The 19148-nt window shown below is 34.5% G+C and overlaps 2 protein-coding genes across 4 annotated transcripts; one reads left to right on the plus strand and one right to left on the minus strand.

The window, feature by feature from the left end:
* The first annotated feature begins 492 nt into the window (after positions 1-492).
* LOC127833492 (uncharacterized) lies at positions 493-9367 on the plus strand. The gene is made up of 5 exons (XM_052358776.1): positions 493-561; positions 4626-4743; positions 5414-5550; positions 6075-6317; positions 6912-9367. Exons 1-5 carry the CDS (start codon positions 553-555, stop codon positions 7179-7181), a joined length of 777 nt encoding a protein of 258 aa, XP_052214736.1. The 5' UTR covers positions 493-552; the 3' UTR covers positions 7182-9367.
* LOC127833491 (uncharacterized) lies at positions 9008-16802 on the minus strand. Of its 3 annotated transcripts, XM_052358773.1 has the most exons (9): positions 16608-16802; positions 16115-16267; positions 15544-15826; positions 14986-15222; positions 13834-13910; positions 13510-13629; positions 12669-12892; positions 12374-12538; positions 9008-11545 (listed from the first exon to the last, which is right to left on the minus strand). In XM_052358773.1, the coding sequence occupies exons 3-9, from the start codon at positions 15746-15748 to the stop codon at positions 11290-11292; spliced, it is 1284 nt and encodes a 427-aa protein (XP_052214733.1). In that variant the 5' UTR covers positions 15749-15826; positions 16115-16267; positions 16608-16802; the 3' UTR covers positions 9008-11289. The 3 variants fall into 3 exon arrangements, with proteins under 3 accessions (XP_052214733.1, XP_052214735.1, XP_052214732.1); XM_052358775.1 differs by lacking the exon at positions 16115-16267 and having other exon boundaries at positions 13525-13629; XM_052358772.1 differs by lacking the exon at positions 16115-16267.
* Between the last annotated feature and the right edge of the window lie 2346 nt (positions 16803-19148).

A 19148-nucleotide genomic window follows, 5' to 3' on the forward strand; every position in this document is an offset into this window, starting at 1 on the left:
GGACGAATAATAATGAAGTTATAACCATTTATATCGGTTCCGGGTTTTCTTCTCGGCATTTGCGTGTGTAAAAAAAAACGTTAAAACAGGCCGACTTTGTCCGCGATTTGCAGGCCGACTACGACCCTGCCATAAAATATTTTGATATGGTTAGAATCTGTAGAGGATCTTCTTTACAACGGTACCATTATAATTAATATCGGACGAATAATAATGAAGTTATTACCATTTATATCGGTTCCGGGTTTTCTTTTCGGCATTTGCGTGTGTAAAAAAAAACGTTAAAACAGGCCGACTTTGTCCGCGATTTACAGGCCGACTACGACCCTGCCATAAAATATTTTGATATGGTTAGAATCTGTAGAGGATCTTCTTTACAACGGTACCATTATAATTAATATCGGACGAATAATAATGAAGTTATAACCATTTATATCGGTTCCGGGTTTTACCATAAAGATTTCCGGATAGTTCCGGGTTTTATACCTGCCCCGCATATATTGATGACGTAGGGCAAACAACACAATTTCCTCGTAAACAAAGAAAGCCAACATGAGTTCGGTAAGATATACTCCTATAAATATGAGGTCGATTTACATCGACCTCATATCGTTTAACGTTATTTTGCAATAGCATCGTTCCGACATGAATTCATGTCGGAAGCTTTAACGGCATCAAATTCATATAACAGCACAGAATAATCATGCAATAAATTATTAAACATAAAATATAAACATTATTTTACTAATTGCATTAGTAAAATGTTTATACAAACTTACAAGTAATGATAGTCCAGACCTTAAAACACTTCCACTGTTCAAATTCCATATTGTTGCCATATAGCACTGTGTAAATTGAAAGTTGCATAATGTTACCTCATTGGTCGGTTATAAATACATTGTTTCTCTATATATAGTATTCGATTTAGACAAAAATAATAATTTACGTGGAATGTCATATTAGTTTTCCATTAAAACTTTGATCTTGCTGTGAGTGTTTATGGACGTTATTAATTATGTTATACTTATTTTTGTATTTCATTAAGAATTAGAACGTGTAGCCCTTTTTGTTAACTGTTTTTAGCAAACGATTCGCGGCTTAATAAGACACTGAAAATAGTTAAAGCGACACTTTCATTTAAAGATTAAATGTGAACAATATTAAATGAAACCTTTTTTGGTATTAATATATTTTATTGACATGTTAAATTCGATACTTGAAAAGGTGTTTAGTCTTTAAAAATATGTCGCTGATATTGTTAAAGCGGGTATATACGATTTTTTTATATGTGTTTAATTATAATATATTGATAAAATATGTTACAATAACATAAAATTGGCAAGATAAATTATACATTAAAGCCGAATTTCATAAAATGCAGCAAAGACAAATTAGCGCCCCGAGCCGATTGTGACGTAAATATTTTCCTACAATAACCGAATCATTCGTCTTTGTATTAGGATCGGAGTTAGTGTTCGTGTGTCGTATGAATAGATATCGTTGCAGGAATTCAAATAAACCGTTACACTAAGTTTAGATTAACATCTTACATGTATGGTATACATGCTGGCGAATTCGGCTGTACAGCCGTTTTCAATTTCAGAATTAAATATCTGGCTTATTTCGCATTTTTCGAAACATGTTCTTTTTAACTTTTATTTTAATTTATATTGAAATACATATATAATAAGTTTTTTACACATTTAATATAAATTCATAAATATTTGACAAAATCGTATATACCCGCTTTAATTTCAATAACTGTTAATATGCTTAATGTTGTATAAGAAATTGAATAGTTTCAATGAGTTGTATTCCCGCCTAAAATCCGATATCGTAAAACGCGCAACGGTTAAGAATAAGGTCTAAATAAGTTTAAGTATTCAGATCTGAATATCAGCAGCTGTGCCAGCTGGGAAGCCCCGTTTTGGCTTTAACAACCGCAAGCGAAACAACATACTTTTTTAAGTCTTGCACTTAGACTCCATGATCACAAGTATAGGTCCCTGCTGTGGCGTATGACACCATAGTGTTATTTAGTATTGGTCGGCACAGTATCTGATCATAACGAGACAATTGGTTTGTGCTGAACACAGGGGCAATAAAACCACAGATCTATCAATAAACAAGATTATTGAGATATCTTGTATTGAACACCGCGATAAAAATGCTCAAACCACGGACTCTAGATTACACGGATAAGAAACATGGCAACATTCTCAGAATCATCACTGCTATATGTGTAATCAACTAACAATTCGTCTAAAAATAATTTATATATTTGAGTTGAAGACGATGTACTGTTGTATAAGTCTGAATAAACTATCTGTCTACCTGTCTAAATATAAGTCGTCATCGTCCCAGTGAAAAAAAATCTGATTTTGAATAGTTGGACATGATGCCCTGATGTCAAAATACGAAATGACCCGCGTAACACCGACCGTGATTTTCAAGAATCTTTAATAAATTGATAATTTAAAGGTAAATAACATTTCATATAATTATACATAATTCCCTCGTTGATAATTAACAGCAAACGATGAATGTTTTTGACACCCATTTTATTTCAAGTATGCATGCAAAGCCGAATAAAATCGAGAGGGTCCGCTATATACGCTTATCATAAATTTAACACCCTTTCTGTGTTATAAACAAGAGCTGAAATCGTTAATTTATTTATAATAAGCTTTATTGATATGTTTCGTGAACATAATACTACAATATATTCCATAAAAAAATATAATAATCATGGCAAAGGAAATTCAATGGCCGGTTTCTAATCAAAAGCATAATCGCCAAGACCGTAGCATCAGTTCAGTGCGTTAGGAACGCGCGCTACTTTCTTCCGCCTTCATTCCTTAATTACTTTCGTTTTTAAACATTTTTTTTCTATCGTATACAGAATTCTATTCTCCTAAGCAAGATGTAATTTTTAAAACTGAACTCCAAATATAAACGCTACAAATTGGTATTAAGTACGAACATGTCAACCGTAAATCTAGATTCTAAAACACCAAAACGGTATGATATTTGCAAAAGTTAAAGTTATAACTCGCCGGGCTGTCGAAATCAGAAGAACCTACAAATTGGTATTAAGTACGAACATGTCAACCGTAAATCTAGATTCTAAAACTCCAAAACGGTATGATATTTGCAAAAGTTAAAGTTATAACTCGCCGGGCTGTCGAAATCAGAAGAACGCTACACATTGGTATTAAGTACGAACATGTCAACCGTAAATCTGGATTCTAAAACTCCAAAACGGTATGATATTTGCAAAAGTTAAAGTTATAACTCGCCGGCTGTCGAAATCAGAAGAAAAACTTAATATATATTTATATATCTGTTTACTACGTAACGTAAGCTTTCTAATGATATATAATTTGTCAAAATCGGCCGAGAAATGAAACTATAATTCAACAAAAGACGTGAGTGGGTACATCAAAATGTATAACCTCGGCGCTTCGCTGTACGCTAATTGTACAAGATCGATAGCCACAATACGGTAAAACGCGCGGTGGTAAAACATAAAATGTGTATTTCTTGTGTTTATCTCGCTATAAATCCATTAATAACAACGGGAATATACTAAAACGCATATTTTTTGAAAGAGGAATTAATAAGCAACAAGATAACGTATAAACCAATAAAATCAGATGAATAGTTTTTGCATAAGATTGAATTTACTACAGTAAGGGTCAAATACTCGATTCATCTCCTAACAATATACACTCCGTGATACAACTGGTAGTTTTAACACACACATATAGGTGCCATTTAATTAAAGAGTACAGAAAGCTAAAAAGTGATGTGGTTTGTTGTACAACAACAATTGGTTATGTGTAACCTATTCAAAAAATAATTTCGTTCAAGATAATTCAATGTAATTCTATAAACGACAAACACACTTCGTGTGTTGTGTATGTTTATTTTTTAAAATGTACATACGTGGTTTAAAGCACAATTTTTATACATTTAAGAGGTAATCGCTCACATTTATGTCTAATTAATGATAATTTTATGCATTAGCAAAGATTTAACGAGAAAAACTGAAGTTTAAGTTGAACTCAATTTGCTATAGGAAAACGACGGTAGCCGTTTAGACGTAAGCGGGGTAGCTTACGTCTAATTATTTGGACTAGGTAAGATATTTTTGTGTTACAATATTTTGTTTTACATGGAATTGCATCACGCATACTTGCTTTAGTTTATGTTTCATTTTCTTGACTTAACTTTTGCCTTGATTGTAATTACGACTTTGCAGACAAACTAATTTTAAAGAAACTTATTGCAACTGTCAATTCCACGTCGGTGTCCATATATTTTCGGACATTGAATTAAAAAAACCCTGTTCTTATGTCTAGAAAAATGCTTCTTCATAGGCATCGTCTAATTTAGCGGTTGTATAAATCGTTTATATACCCGTAAAGTAGAGCAAGTTGGTAATTAATAAATATGGTTTCATGAATTTGGTGCATTTAAATATCTGTTTTGAAAAAGTATGTACATGTACAACTAGAAAAGCTGTCAGATGAAGCATGCATTCTACAAATACAAGTGCCACAAAGTTTGGTCACCTGATTCAAATGTTATTAAAATGTGTTATCTTTCTATATTCACTTTAGACGTCATCATCAAGCTCAAACAGCATTTTTGACAGTCCTGTGCGTCTAGGAAAAAGGAGAGCCTCCCAAAGAAGAGCATCCCCAAGCACAAGTGCCACAGAGAGCCCAATTCGACCAGGTATATATAGGAAGCTGCTTAAAAAAACTTGGCGGTGGTCCCTTTTTGTCAATTTTATGGACAATAACAGGGATTTCAACTGAAGCAGAAACCTGCGTTTTGATGCAAGTAAACTGCAGTTTTTTTCCGTTTTTAATCCTGCAAAAAAATAGCTTTACATCATTTTACTTCCAAAATGACAAGAAATGATCTTTGTTGCTACAAATAATGCTTTTTTGAAATTTTTTAACCATGAATATGACAAATAAGCTATAACAAAATATTAAACATTCAGAAAAGAACACATTTAAAATTACTTTAGTGTTTTGACCCTAAGAATTTTCATTTGGACCCCTTATATTTGGCAATGGCAGGTAATTTCGACTTCTGGTTTTCACCATATACGGAAATTCGTGAACAAAATATTTTGTACACATGCCTTTTGACTTTTTCAAACTTTATTCAAAAGCAGTGAATTATAATTGCTACATGCATCATTTGTAAAAAAAATAATTAATATACAACTTAGTTTTTTTTGTAGGTGAAAACTTAAATTCAAAGAAAATTTAAGGTATTTTTAAATACATAGGACATACATAGTCGTATGTCAAATGGTACGAAAAAGAAAACACCACAAAATCAAGAAATATGTTCATCCATTTTTTTTAAAAAATATAACAAAATGTTTCAGCTCGTGGCAGAGGAAGGGGCAGAGGAAAGGGCAAAGGTCCGGCTTCCCGAAAAGGCAAAAAATCTGTTCGGGAAGCTGATCCAAATAGGGATGAAGTTGCCCTTTCTGTCATTCAAACAAGGAAAGACAGATTTCGAGTAAGTATTAACTAGCACATAATATGTGCAGTTGATCTTCAAGTTTTGTGATAAGCATAACCTAAAAAACTGTGAATTATAGTGTCTATGAACTTTTTAGACTGAAAAATATCACTGAGAAGAAGTGCAATGCAAAGGAAACATACTATACCTCTTATAGATTTTTACCTATCGCCTTTTGCAAATTTGTATACTTTTAGTTTGCCTGAAGCATAACTTGAAAAATTACATTAACTTTTCACATCATAAGATAAACGAATTTATTAAAGAGAAGTTTCGTGCAAGAAAAACATAATATAACTACATTGTATTCTTTGAGTAAGTGCCATTTTAAAGTTTTAATACTGGCACTTGGATTTTGTCTGGAGCGTATCAGGAAAGTGTCTATTTCTGCTACCAATGGCAGTCAGCAAGGCATCCGTGTTCAATGAACGCATTTCTAGTTTTAAAAATGATATTCCAATTTTAATTACTATTTATAACATTATTGTTTATTTTCTAACAGTTTCTTTTCTTTTCTTTAGGAAGACATGAAGACCATGCCAAGAGAACAGCTTGAGGAAATAATATTGGGGGTCCTAGATGAGAATCCTGGTCTTATATTGGACTTTCATAAGCCAGTAGCCAGGGGTGAAGGTGGATACCATCCACCTGAGGGTGCTGAGTCACCAGACTGGTGTGTGTGTGGAAAATGCAGGGAAATGCCAACCCAGGCAGAGCGAATATGCTGCGAAAGGGAGCCAAGACACTGCTTTTCTCTACTGCCTGTAAGTGACAAATGTTATCTAAAGGTTTTAATGATAAAAGAACATGACCTCTATGTCAACTTGCCAGGTACAGATCGATCATGATAGTATGAAAGTATATGAAGTTTGAAAGCAATCGCCTTGATACTTTAGAATTAACCAAATATTCAAAGTTACTAAGTTGAAAAAGGGCAATAATTCCGTCCAAAAGGCCAACCAGAGTTATGAAACTTGTCATGTACAGTCCGCTTATGATAGTTAGCGAGTGTTGCAAGTCTGAAAGCAATAGCTATGATACTTTATGAGTAAAGTGGACCAAAAACAAAACTTAACAAAATGTTTAATTTTCTTTGTATAAAAAGGGCACATAATTCTGTCAAAATGCCAGCCAGTGTTGAATGCAAAAGCTTTGATTCTATATGATAAAAGTGGACCTAAACACAAAACTTAACCGGACGCCAACGCTCAGGTGATGACAATGGCTCATAATTTTTTTTCTCAAAAAATAATGAGCTAAAAATGGCTACAAATTACCAATAACACTTGCATGTGTGTATGTTTACAAATCATGAGACAATAATGATTTTGAAATTAATTGTCAAGTTGTTAATTTAGGACTTCACGGTTCTTGTGCTGGACCCTGCAGTACTGAGACTGGCGAGACTGCAGCGAAGGGACATCCTTCTGCTGGATGATGCTGATGAAGAGGACCCGCACAAGGCCAACAGACATGCTGCCTACAGACAATATATACTGTGGGCACATGGAAGGCTTGGAGTAGGCAACAGAAGAGTTATTCCATCATGCTGTGTTTGGGCGATCAGAGACAAGTACCCTAACCCCTTCCAAATTTATGTGGGTTTTGTTCCTGCCCGTCTTGTTTGAAAAGGTGTGACATTAACCCTACAGCTTTGAAAGGCATCAGCTTGAATTATGGTCATGCAGGGCTTGTTTTCCTTCTGTAACAAGGGCCTTATAAAGGCCCCTTCCCTAAGGGAACTTTTTTACCCCAAATAATATGCTTACTTTGGGAAATGTGTTCCCCTTTTTCATTTTTGTTGAAAAAAATTTCCCCAAAATTGAAGGCCATGCCCTTTCCCAAATAAAAAAAAAAGCCCTGTCATGTATTGCAAAACAACAAATCATCAACTTTTTATTTATGAAACATTATCATTGTGAATAAAACAATATAATAAAGTATTAATAATAGTGATTTTTGGTAAATTATAAAATTAATACAAATTTTCTGTGTTGTAAATGTGTCTCCCAATGTTATAATGTTAACCCTTTACATCCTGGGAAATTTGTCGTCTGCTAAAATGTGGTCTGCTGAATTTCTAAAATTAGCATTTTCATTGATTTTTTTAAAGAATACTATCAGCATAGCAAACAGTTTGGATCCTGATGAGACGCCATGTTCTGTGTCATATCATCTGTATCTAAACTGTTTGCAAAGGCCTTCAAATTTCGGTTCCCGCACTGAGTCAAAGTATTTTTATTTTATGTTTATTTAAGTTGACTTACTGTCTCTGGTAAGATTGTAAACTTGCAAACTATGTAATAAATTGGTCCATTAAGCTTTCACGTCGGTCAGTCTCTTTTGTTGTAAACCAAATTTCTTATTGCAACTTAATTATTGAATTTGGTGTAGTTGTTTTATACCGCTGGAACAAGACACTGATATTGGCATTGATACCTCATAAGTTAAGGTCACAGGTTCATTTAAATAACTTTCTGTGACAGCCTTGTCCAAGTGTGGTCATTAGTTCTGTTGTCCCACTTCATAATTTGTATAGGTGTTGCATTCATCAATAAGACCCATATTGATTTTGGCGTTGATACCTTCAAGGTCAAGAAAAATTGTATTGTTAATGTGTATAACGGTGTTTATCGACATGATATATGACACCCTTGTATGAGTGATATTGCAAAGTTCTGTTTGACTTTCCGTCTTCACATTTTGTATAATTTTTGTTTATGACAAGACAAAAGTATCCATTTGTATTGATACACCAAAGGTGAAAGTCATATTTTAATTTCAATACATATATGTATTGTGTCTAAGTGTGTGTCTTAGTGATAAATCTCAACTTTGGTATGGAAGTTGCATGTAACTAGTTCTGTTCAGAGGTCAAAGTCATATTTTAGCCTTTCAATTTTATAACACATAACATATAACAGCTGTATGGACATTTTAGGGGGAAGACATGTTTCACAAACATTCCTTGTTTATTTCGTATATCCATTTTACTTGTTGTAATTTAATTAGTTACACTATTTTCTGTGTGAATAAGTCCACGTATGTTGTATTGTTAGCAGTTTGTTCAAACTGTGTTAACTTTTATGTAATTGATAAACATTTCTGCATAGAACAATTTATATATGCGTCGCATTCTGAGAAAACTGGGCATAATGCATGTGCGTAAGGTATCGTCCCATATTAGCCTGTGCAGTCGGCATAGGCTAATCTGGAAAAACACTCCGCTTTTATGGTATTTTTCGTTTAAAAGAAGTCCTTTCTTACCAAAAATCTTGTTTAGGGTTTAAGTGTCTTCCACGATTAGCCTGTGCGGACTGCACAGGCTAATCTGGGACAACACTTTACACACAGGCATTTTGTCCAGTTTTCTCAAAACGCAACACATATGATGCATGTATATGATATTTGTTATAGAGTATTTTATGCATTAAATGAAAAAACAGCATATAAATAAGTTTGTTTATTTTTATTGGCAGTAAGAATATCAACATGTTAACCACTACATAAGTATATATGCACAGTCATTACAAATAACATGCAATTTCAGTAACTTAAGACAGAAAATTCAAGTATCAAACTGCTTTGCAATTGCTTCTGACTTATTAAAGTAATTTTATCTAGTTTTGTTTGGAACGCTGCATACTAAGATTCAATGCTAAGAGCATGTTTGACAAAATTACAACAAAGGTAACATGTATGTTATTTTTTTATAATGTCTACTACAAGGATATAAATATTACCTCGAGCTGAGTAGCCTTTGCCCCTAAAATTTGTGATGCGCTCAAATGTTTTTAGAACAAATATTTTATAATCTTTACAAAAAGTTTGGCTCATGTGTTCAAAATGTTAATTGATATCCATGGTCTATGTAACTATGTTTGAACTTCGGTATTTTTACTTATATTTTGAATGAAATTATGTAAAAAAAAATAAACACATTTCCACAGAAACCAAAAGACAATGGTTGCAAAATATACATTGCAATTAATTCTGTATTCAGTCGGCAAGCAACAACAATAAAGGCTAACATAAATGATAAAATAGGAGTTGTTTTTAGAACAAAATAATTACTGTATATCATGTCAATTACAAGCAGAAATATTTAATAACATATTAAATCATTACACCAATGAATATCATTCACAACTCACCCGAGCTATTGCTAATCTGGGGGTCTGTCTAATCAAAGACAGTACTACAAGGTTAACTTACGATTGAATTTTGAAATATTAAAATATAAGTTATTTTGATCTGTTTGTTTCAAATATAAAGGATATTTGACAGCTAATTTGAAAATGTGCAACAAAAGTAATTATAAATGTGACGGTTACATATTTATGGCACTTTAAAAATTGCATCGCATGGTGCCAATGTTGTAGGATGTTTGATATGACTGGCCCTGGCTTCTTCCAATACCATATGCCTTTCGCAATGAACCTTATTCACAAAATAATTTATCCTCTGGTCTTGAAACCCCTTAACTCAAACACAAAAATGCACTGAAGGTACATCATCATTTGACACCATTTCATCAAATCAATCTTACTAATAGGGACTCCTTACAGCAACAATTAATTAAGGTTGCCACCAACTTTAAAACAGCCGTCTACTCCCAGCGTCTTTCACTTTTCCCAGTGTTAGATAAAAAAAGTAGCGACCATTAATTGTAGGGTTACCTAGCCTTGACAAATGTGTTCCCTTGTGTGGATAACATAATGTGAACCAAAGAACTTTAAAGTTGCCTAGACAGGGACCTTGGCTTAAACGTTCACAATGAAAAGTCCAAGTTAAAAAATGGCCATAACCATGTAAAAATCATTGATGGATACCTGCCTAATCAAGTTCCCCTGAACAAGCAATCCAAGTAAGTCTTAATATTTTTTATGATTTCAGATAAATAGATTTTTAACAACAAGAATGAAATTTCAAACTTGAGAATATTATATATTTCAACAAGAGCTGTGTTTGTGAAACACAATGCCCCCACCCATATATTCTACATTGATCTTTGACCTTGCAGGATGACCTTGACCTTTCACCACTCGAAATATGCAGCTATATGAGATAGACACGCATGCCAAATATCAAGTTGCTATCATCAATATTGCAAAAGTTATGGCAAAGTTTAACAAGGGCTGTTTGTAAAACATGCATGCCCCCCATATGGGCTCTCCGTTGTAGTGAGAGCCATTGTGTGAATATGTTTTTTGTCACCGTGACCTTGACCTTTGACCTAGTGACCTGAAAATCAATAGGGGTCCTCTGCGAGTCATGATCAATCTACCTATGAAGTTTCATGATCTTAGGCCCAAGCGTTCTTGAGTTATCGTCTGACAACCACCTGGTGGACGGACCGACCGACCGACATGAGCAAAGCAATATACCCCCTCTTCTTCGAAGGGGGGCATAAAAATTAGGGACAGACACACACATACAATGACAGACACACACGTACAATAACAGACAGACACACACATACCATGATGGCAGACAGAAAGACAGGCCAAAAACATTATACCCCGATCATTCGATCTGAAGGCATAAAAAGGTGGTGCTTAAATCTATTAAATATACACTTTTTCACTCACATCATACTCCATGTAAATCAGAAAGACAATGCATGTGACATCAATGTTATTGAGAATTTATCATAAACAATACATCTAATATCAACATTATTGTTGCTCTGTTCAAACAATTATTGTACCAAGTACTTCTTTTTTCAGTTCAATTTCATTTTCTCTTGAACCTGGTCTGTTTGGCCTGAACAATTGCTGAGGTAGATGGAGGGGATTCTGGGGCCAAGTGTTTTGCCAGTCTTCTTGGATCACCTTCTTCCAAGACCATTTTTTTGCCCATTCCTACTTTATCCTTAATCCGTTTTTTGTACAGCATTTCTGCAATCTCTGGAACGTAGCCATAGGTCTTGGCTACTTTCTCTGGAAAGACTGACCAGCGCTTGCTTTTTTTGTTGTAGCATCTGTGATACCTGTGTTAACAACAAAAAAGAATGTATTACCAAAAAATAATATGACAACTAACTAATTTGTATTAACAATATTATTGCATGAAACTGACACAGATGACCTATGTTCCCCCAATAGGCTTTTTCACAAATATCCGCCATCAGGGCAAAAAAAAGAGTATTTGTGTAAATATATAAAATCATGATTATTCTAAAAAATAATTTACTGAATAAATTTAAAATTAAATGAGTGAAAAAACTCATTTAATTTCTTGAATAATCAAATATTGCAAAAGGAATGAAGTACTTATGGTCAATATGTTATGTTCAACAGATAATACTGGTTTAAATAACCAACAGGTTTAGTACTTATTGCCTGTATTATATCTTTATTGTTTCATAATGCATTGTGCAACTACAGTGACTGATACATGAGTATAATTTGATAGTATGATATCAGTTTGAGGTTATTCAAAATAACACAAAATGTTTGTTTACTGCTGCTATAATTAAATGCAATTAAAGGGGCATATTGATATACAATGTGCATATTATTTCAAACAAGGTTCAAAAACTCTTTTTTCTATAGTTTCATAGAAAATCAATGAGTGTTCCTGAGGTTTGGAAAAGAAAGGGATAAGAAAATATAACAAAAGGGAATAAATACAAAACAAAGTATCATCTACTTTTCAACAATGAAATTTGAAGTAAACATGTTTAGTAGTTTTATGGGGAAGAGAGAGACGGACAAAACTAGAACTATATATTCTTGACTTGTTGACATATTTACATCTGCATTATGTTACATCTAAACAGACATAAAAAGCTATAATTAAATATAAACCAGTTAACCTTATTTCTCCATCTTTGTTGGTTTTCAGAGGTCTGTTGCTGTGGTAGTTGTGGTCGATAGCTGCCAATAGGTTGCGGATTCTGTACACAGGCGGTGTATATGCAAACCTCTTTGCACAGTACATCAAAATTAACTGGTGGAACACTTCTATGTCAGCAGTGGTTCTGAAATAATAGGACACAATTATAAACTTTTGAAAATGTTTCCATGTTGGCTTTATTGAATTCCTGATGAGCATCACATAAAGTTAAAAATACAAAAAAATATATTGAAAAACTAACATAAACAAATTACCTGTAATTCAGGTAATATGACACTTTGCTCAAGAATCTCTTGTCCAGGATCACAGCACTCAGGTCTTGTAAAACTCTTGCATGGTCTGAAGTTGAAAGCCAGGGTTTTTCACGCACTTCGTTTTCATCTAAAGGATCATGAAGACACCCATTTATTCCAGTTCCTTGAGACAGGATCCATTCGTGCTTGTTTGTGATGTGATGTAAAACTCCGCGCCATATGCTCTAGAAAAAATAAAGGTGACTTTTTATAAAAACAAGTATAAGAATGTATCAGCTAGATTCTGATTTATAAGTATTTAATATGAAACTTTTGATGGCATGACACTATCAATAAGTTTATTGTCACTGATATGCTTTGAATTTACCTTCTTCAGAAATATACACATCTCTAATGACACAAGATGACACAAGAGATGTCACTGTAGTTCAGTATCAGATAATAATTTCCCCCAATTATTGTTTTATTATGTAAATATAAACAAAATGTTACACTGTTGTAGCAAGGCCTCCTTAGTCGCACTAATGCCCTCCAAAAAGTGCCTTAACTCAGTTTTAGTTTAAACAAAACTAACCAAACGAGTAAACCTTATCATATCAGTGAGACTTAGCAACTGAAATATGGGTCTTCTAGTTGTATATCGGAAACAAACTGGTCTACTGACTGATAAACAGACCGACCGACATCGAGAAAAACAATATACCCCTCCTATTCAGGGGGTGGGGTATGAAAATTTGATGGGGGAATTAACATCATAAGTGTAGGAGAAGATAAGAGAGAATAGTGAAAGACTCACAGGACACTTGGACAAGATGCACTATATGGAAAAAAAAGCACCCACACAAATATTACATACCAGAAATTCTTCATAGGAGTCAGCCTTGCTGCAGGCAAACCAGAAGTGGTTTACAATGTCCTTCAGCCATGGTATTAAAATTTGGTTTGCTTTCTTCTTCACAATCTGAAAATAACAAAAGAATAAAAACACATTTAATTACATGTCAGTTAAAACTCCAAATAAATTTACAAACACTAGAATTTTGAATAAAATTGTTAATCCAGTACCGCATGTTGTCCTATTTCTACTTGTTGTCTACGGTTTCTCAAATATTTGATCTATAATGAAAATGAAAGCAAACAAAGGTAAATAAATTAGATTTTTTACCTTTCCAAGACGTTTACCAAGGTTTTTGGCAGCATGCCAAATATCATGTGAATGCTTGATTTCTGGGTACTTTTTTTCTACAAAAGAAAACAAACAAGAGCGCCGCATGACGGAGCAATATACGCCCGATTCGTGTGCCATTGGAGATGATACACTGATGATTGATGTATTTGTTTTGGAAATAAGCAAAAAAAAGTGGCGCCGTTGAAAATGCACTAATTGACCCTATGACCTAGTTTTTGACCCGGCATGACCCATATTCGAACTTGGCCTATATATCAACTAGATGCAACTGCTGACCAAGTTTGGTGAAGATCGGATGAATACAATTTGAAATAGAGTCCGGACAAAGTGGCCCCTTTGAAAATGCACTTATTGACCCTATGACCTAGTTTTTGACCCGGCATGACCCATATTCGAACTTGGCCTAGATATCAACTAGATGCAACTGCTGACCAAGTTTGGTGAAGATCGGATGAATACAATTTGAATTAGAGTCCGGACAAAGTGATGCCTTCCGCCCGCCGCCCGCCAAGGGGTTTCACATAATACGTCCCGTATTTTATACGGGCGTATAAAAAGTGTAACAAATATAAGTGGCTTTCAATTAAGTTGCATAACTATAGCACACAACACAATGTTTAATGCATTACACCTTTTGTACTATTGTATCAATGCATTTCAACAATATAAACAATATATATATGGATACCTATTTACTGAGGCAATAAAATAAACATAAGCATATAATAAGCATTCTTGAGGTATTATCCGGAAACCATTTTACTGTTTTGAGTCACTGTGACCTTGACTTTTGATCTAGTGACCTGAAAATCAATAGGGGTCATCTGCCAGGCATGATCAATGTACCTATGAAGGTTCAAGATCCTAGGCCTACACGTTCTTGGGTAATCATCCGGAAACCATATGGTGGGCGAACCTACCGACGGACTGACCGACATGTGCAAAACAATATACTCCCTCTTCTTCGAGGGGGGGGGGGGGGGGGGGTGCATAAAAACACAAATCAAGTGCATTATTTTTAAAGCTGTTGAAATTGTGTTGAGAAGTTTAGCATATGATACATGTATCGCCTTTCCATAGCTAAAAAGGTAAAGACTTTTTGACAACTCTTATCAGTGATACACTTACTCATAATTGAGCCGATTCCTAGATGGGCATCTGTCACAACTTCCTCAACTGCGATGTTATTGTCAGTCAATTTCTGGATGGCCTGTTCGAATCCAACTTTCTCCATGTTTGTTGATTTTCGGTCCGTTGATCTTTTGTCCAGTGTTCTTAAGGTTAAAATTTTTTTGCTGTCATATTCCATCATGGTGTATGAACAATACTGAGCAGAATGGCCTGGAGAATCATTCCGTCCGTCTCCTAAATTAAAAAAAATGTTGTACTGATGTTATTCCACAATATATAATTTATCAACACAAAAACCTTAAAATTTCAAATAGAATAAACAATAATGTTATCAATGATCAAACACTTAAAAATTCCAGCATTCTTAAATTTCAAGAAACGCCAAAACAATGCAAATGTTGTGAATAATATAAAATACATTTAATGAAAGTTAAGTTCATAATGGAAAAGATACCAAGAAAACTAAACGCTGATATCCTATTAGTTAATTTGCCCTGAACAGGGTAGAAACACATCAAAGCGCTATTTTTAACATATGATAATCAACTTTCTTACCCATTACAATCAACTTGTGGCCTTCAAAGCTGCTTAGAACCTCTCTCTGCTGCTTCTCCCAATATTCGTCAACAGTAGAAATCAGGTATGTGCGCTGCATTTTGTGAAATGATGTGCTGGACATTATTTTAAAGTTCATATGCTTTGCCCATAAAGCAAGCTTTCCAAAGTTATTACCGGATGTTAAGGTTGATAGTGCAAACATCAGGTCTCCACCATGTAGCCTCCGGTTCAACACAGGCTGAGCACACCAGCGGTTTAGTATATGGCCACCGCCACACACCTGAGAAAAATTGTCATTACATTATAACACAAAATAACACAGCTGGTGTAAAAGAAATTGCACATTAAAGGAACATTTTTTAGGAGATACAATCTATATTCAGCTGAAGTTATAGATTTATGACAAGGGCAGTTAGTAAAATACCCATGCCCCCAAATGGGCTGTCAGTTGTAGTGGCAGCAATTGTGTGAATGTTAGAAACCATTTTACTGCTCCAGGTCACCTTGACCTTTGACCTAGTGACCTGAAAACCAATAGGGGTCATCTGCCAGTTCATAATAAATGTACCTATAAAGTTTCATGATTCTAGAACTAGGACTAAGCGTTCTTGAGCTATCATCCGGAAACCATTTGACTGTTTCAAAGCTGAAACTAGGTTCATAGTCCGAGTCGTTTTCATCTTCATCCTCATCCTCAATATTTGTGACATCGATGGACAGGCTGTTAATAAGAGACACACACTCCAATTTTGTTTTCTGTCACTGTTCGTATATCCAAATCAAAATGCATGTTTGTTTAATTAATTTCGAGTTGATGAATCCAACCTAATGAACTGAATTATAGTTCTGATAACCATGTGTTTACATTTCATTGAGAAAGCTGGTATATGTAGAATTATTTATACTCATGATACAGTACCAGTTACTGGTAACAAGCCTTCTTGAAACAAAACAGAGGCGAATGAGGTATGCAACACATTTTGAAGAACAACTTTTATCTATGATAATTGTTCACAAAAACACTTTTTTAACAATGATTTACTGTATAACATTTTGCTTACTTAAAAGGGTCTGTGAATGAGGCAAACTTTGGGTTGGATGTTATTCCATGGCCCTTTTTCCGCACTGAAGGAACCATGGTACAAGTTCCTATCACCTCTGTACCACCGGCATGACTGATGTCAGTTCCAGGTGCTGTCATTGTGGTCTCATAATCTGAGGAGCTTTTGCCTTCTGTGGCAGTTATGGTTGTTACACTGAAATAATTATTTTTAAAAAATACATTTAATGTCCAGTTATTTTCCTATATTATAAGTGTAAACTTTAAAAGGTATACTTTTCAGCTTCAAATAACTTTTGATGATGTTATTATCTTGATAATTAAAAAAATCCAAATTCATTGTGTGTTTTTTTTCGGCTTATATTAGGGCAGAAAAGGGGCCAAAAAGAAGAAATTTTTCCCACATAGAAGTAAACAATTCCCAATATGGAGTTGTTTTTGAGCATTTTTTTTATTGAATAATGGCTGATACAATTACAAAATAACAAACATTTGAATTGTAGATGGAAATTAGATGAAAATTTATAATATATCAAAAAAGCTCATGATTTCCCAAGTCAGGAAACATTTTCCCAATTCAATAGGCCTGGGCTCCATTCCCAAAATAAAGAAAAATCAATGAAATATTAATTTTTAAAAATCTAAATAATTAAAGCAAGAAAAGAGATGTACTTTAAATTAAAAATAATTAACCGTTAAACAAAAGTTATGATTTATTATTCTGCTTGATTTGATGCACATGCTTTTTTGTTCAATCAAACATTCACAAGGAAATTAACTCTTCCAGTGCGGGAACCGAATTCTGAAGGCCTTTGCAAACAGTTTGGATCCAGATGAGACGCCACAGAATGTGGCGTCTCATCTGGATCCAAACTGTTTGCTATTCTGATAGTATTCTTTGAAAAACAAATCGAAGAAAATGCTTATTTTAGAAATTCAGCAGACAACATTTTAGCAGACGACAAATTTCCCAGTATGCAAAGGGTTAAAATTCATAAGCAATCTAAGTAAGTTTTATCTTGCCTCTCTGCTTCACTGGAAATGGAAGATATTCCAGATACTGGAGGTTCAAAAACAGATGGTCTTGTTTTGAATGGAGTGCTTGTTGTAGCTTTCTGTTCTACTTTCTTCCCACAGCTGGAAATACTGAAAACAAGCATTATGACAAACATGAAAATTCTTGCAACACATGTTGTATTGAATAAATGAAAATTGCACACAGTATGCAACAAAATGGTTTGGAAGATTATCATCGTTATTCTTTGTTCGCTGTATATATTCAAACTATCTAATAATATGTAATATATACGTACAAATACATGGAAATAACATTTCTTCACCTAAAACAAGAATAATAGAAAAGTAAACAACACTAGATCTAGTCACTATTTTTATTCGTACTCGTACTCGTAGGCTACTCACTGATCTAAAAGAAAACGGGCGGTTTCCTCGTTCGATCGAAATTTGTGCTGCCTTTGAAAGTCTCTCCACCTTACAACTTCACTTCCAATAGTAATACGGCCAAGATTATACGATGTTTTCGCATCCTTTCTGCGTTTCGATTTTTCTTCAATCGATAGTGTACGCTTTCTCTTTGCAATTGACGCCATTTTTGTTTTGAATGTCTGGCCTCTTCACCTTTGACTTGCTCACGTGATACACAATGTCTTGTGCCGACCAATCAAAATTTGTTGCCGGAAAATCGGCCGGAATCGCTCGGCATGATTTAGTAAACAGCGATGTAAATAAACTGATTGTTTGTAAACACGATTGACTTGGAGGACACTGTATTTTGAGCTCAAAACAAGCTGTATTGCTCATTTTTTTATGGTAATGTCCAATAGCATATATATATTGTTTTTTAATAACCTTTATAAATAAAATAAGGAAAAGATATTTAACAAGAGCGCCGCATGACGGAGCAATATACGCCCGATTCGTGTGCCATTGGAGATGATACACTGATGATTGATGTATTTGTTTTTGTTTTGAATTAGAGTCCGGACAAAGTAAAATGCACTAATTGACCCTTTGACCTAGTTTTTGACCCAGCATGACCCATATTCGGACTTGACCTAGATATCAACTAGATGCAACTACTGACCAAGTTTGGTGAAGATCGGATGAATACAATTTGAATTAGAGTCCGGACAAAGTGGCGCCGTTGAAAATGCACTTATTGACCCTATGACCTAGTTTTTGACCCGGCATGACCCATATTCGAACTTGGCCTAGATATCAACTAGATGCAACTGCTGACCAAGTTTGGTGAAGATCGGATGAATACAATTTGAATTAGAGTCCGGACAAAGTGGCCCCTTTGAAAATGCACTTATTGACCCTATGACCTAGTTTTTGACCCGGCATGACCCATATTCGAACTTGGCCTAGATATCAACTAGATGCAACTGCTGACCAAGTTTGGTGAAGATCGGATGAATACAATTTGAATTAGAGTCCGGACAAAGTGATGCCTTCCGCCCGCCGCCCGCCCGCCCGCCAAGGGGTTTCACATAATACGTCCCGTATTTTATACGGGCGT

Source organism: Dreissena polymorpha, chromosome 6 (assembly GCF_020536995.1).
Source record: "Dreissena polymorpha isolate Duluth1 chromosome 6, UMN_Dpol_1.0, whole genome shotgun sequence".
In the NCBI taxonomy this organism is placed as follows: domain Eukaryota; kingdom Metazoa; phylum Mollusca; class Bivalvia; order Myida; family Dreissenidae; genus Dreissena; species Dreissena polymorpha.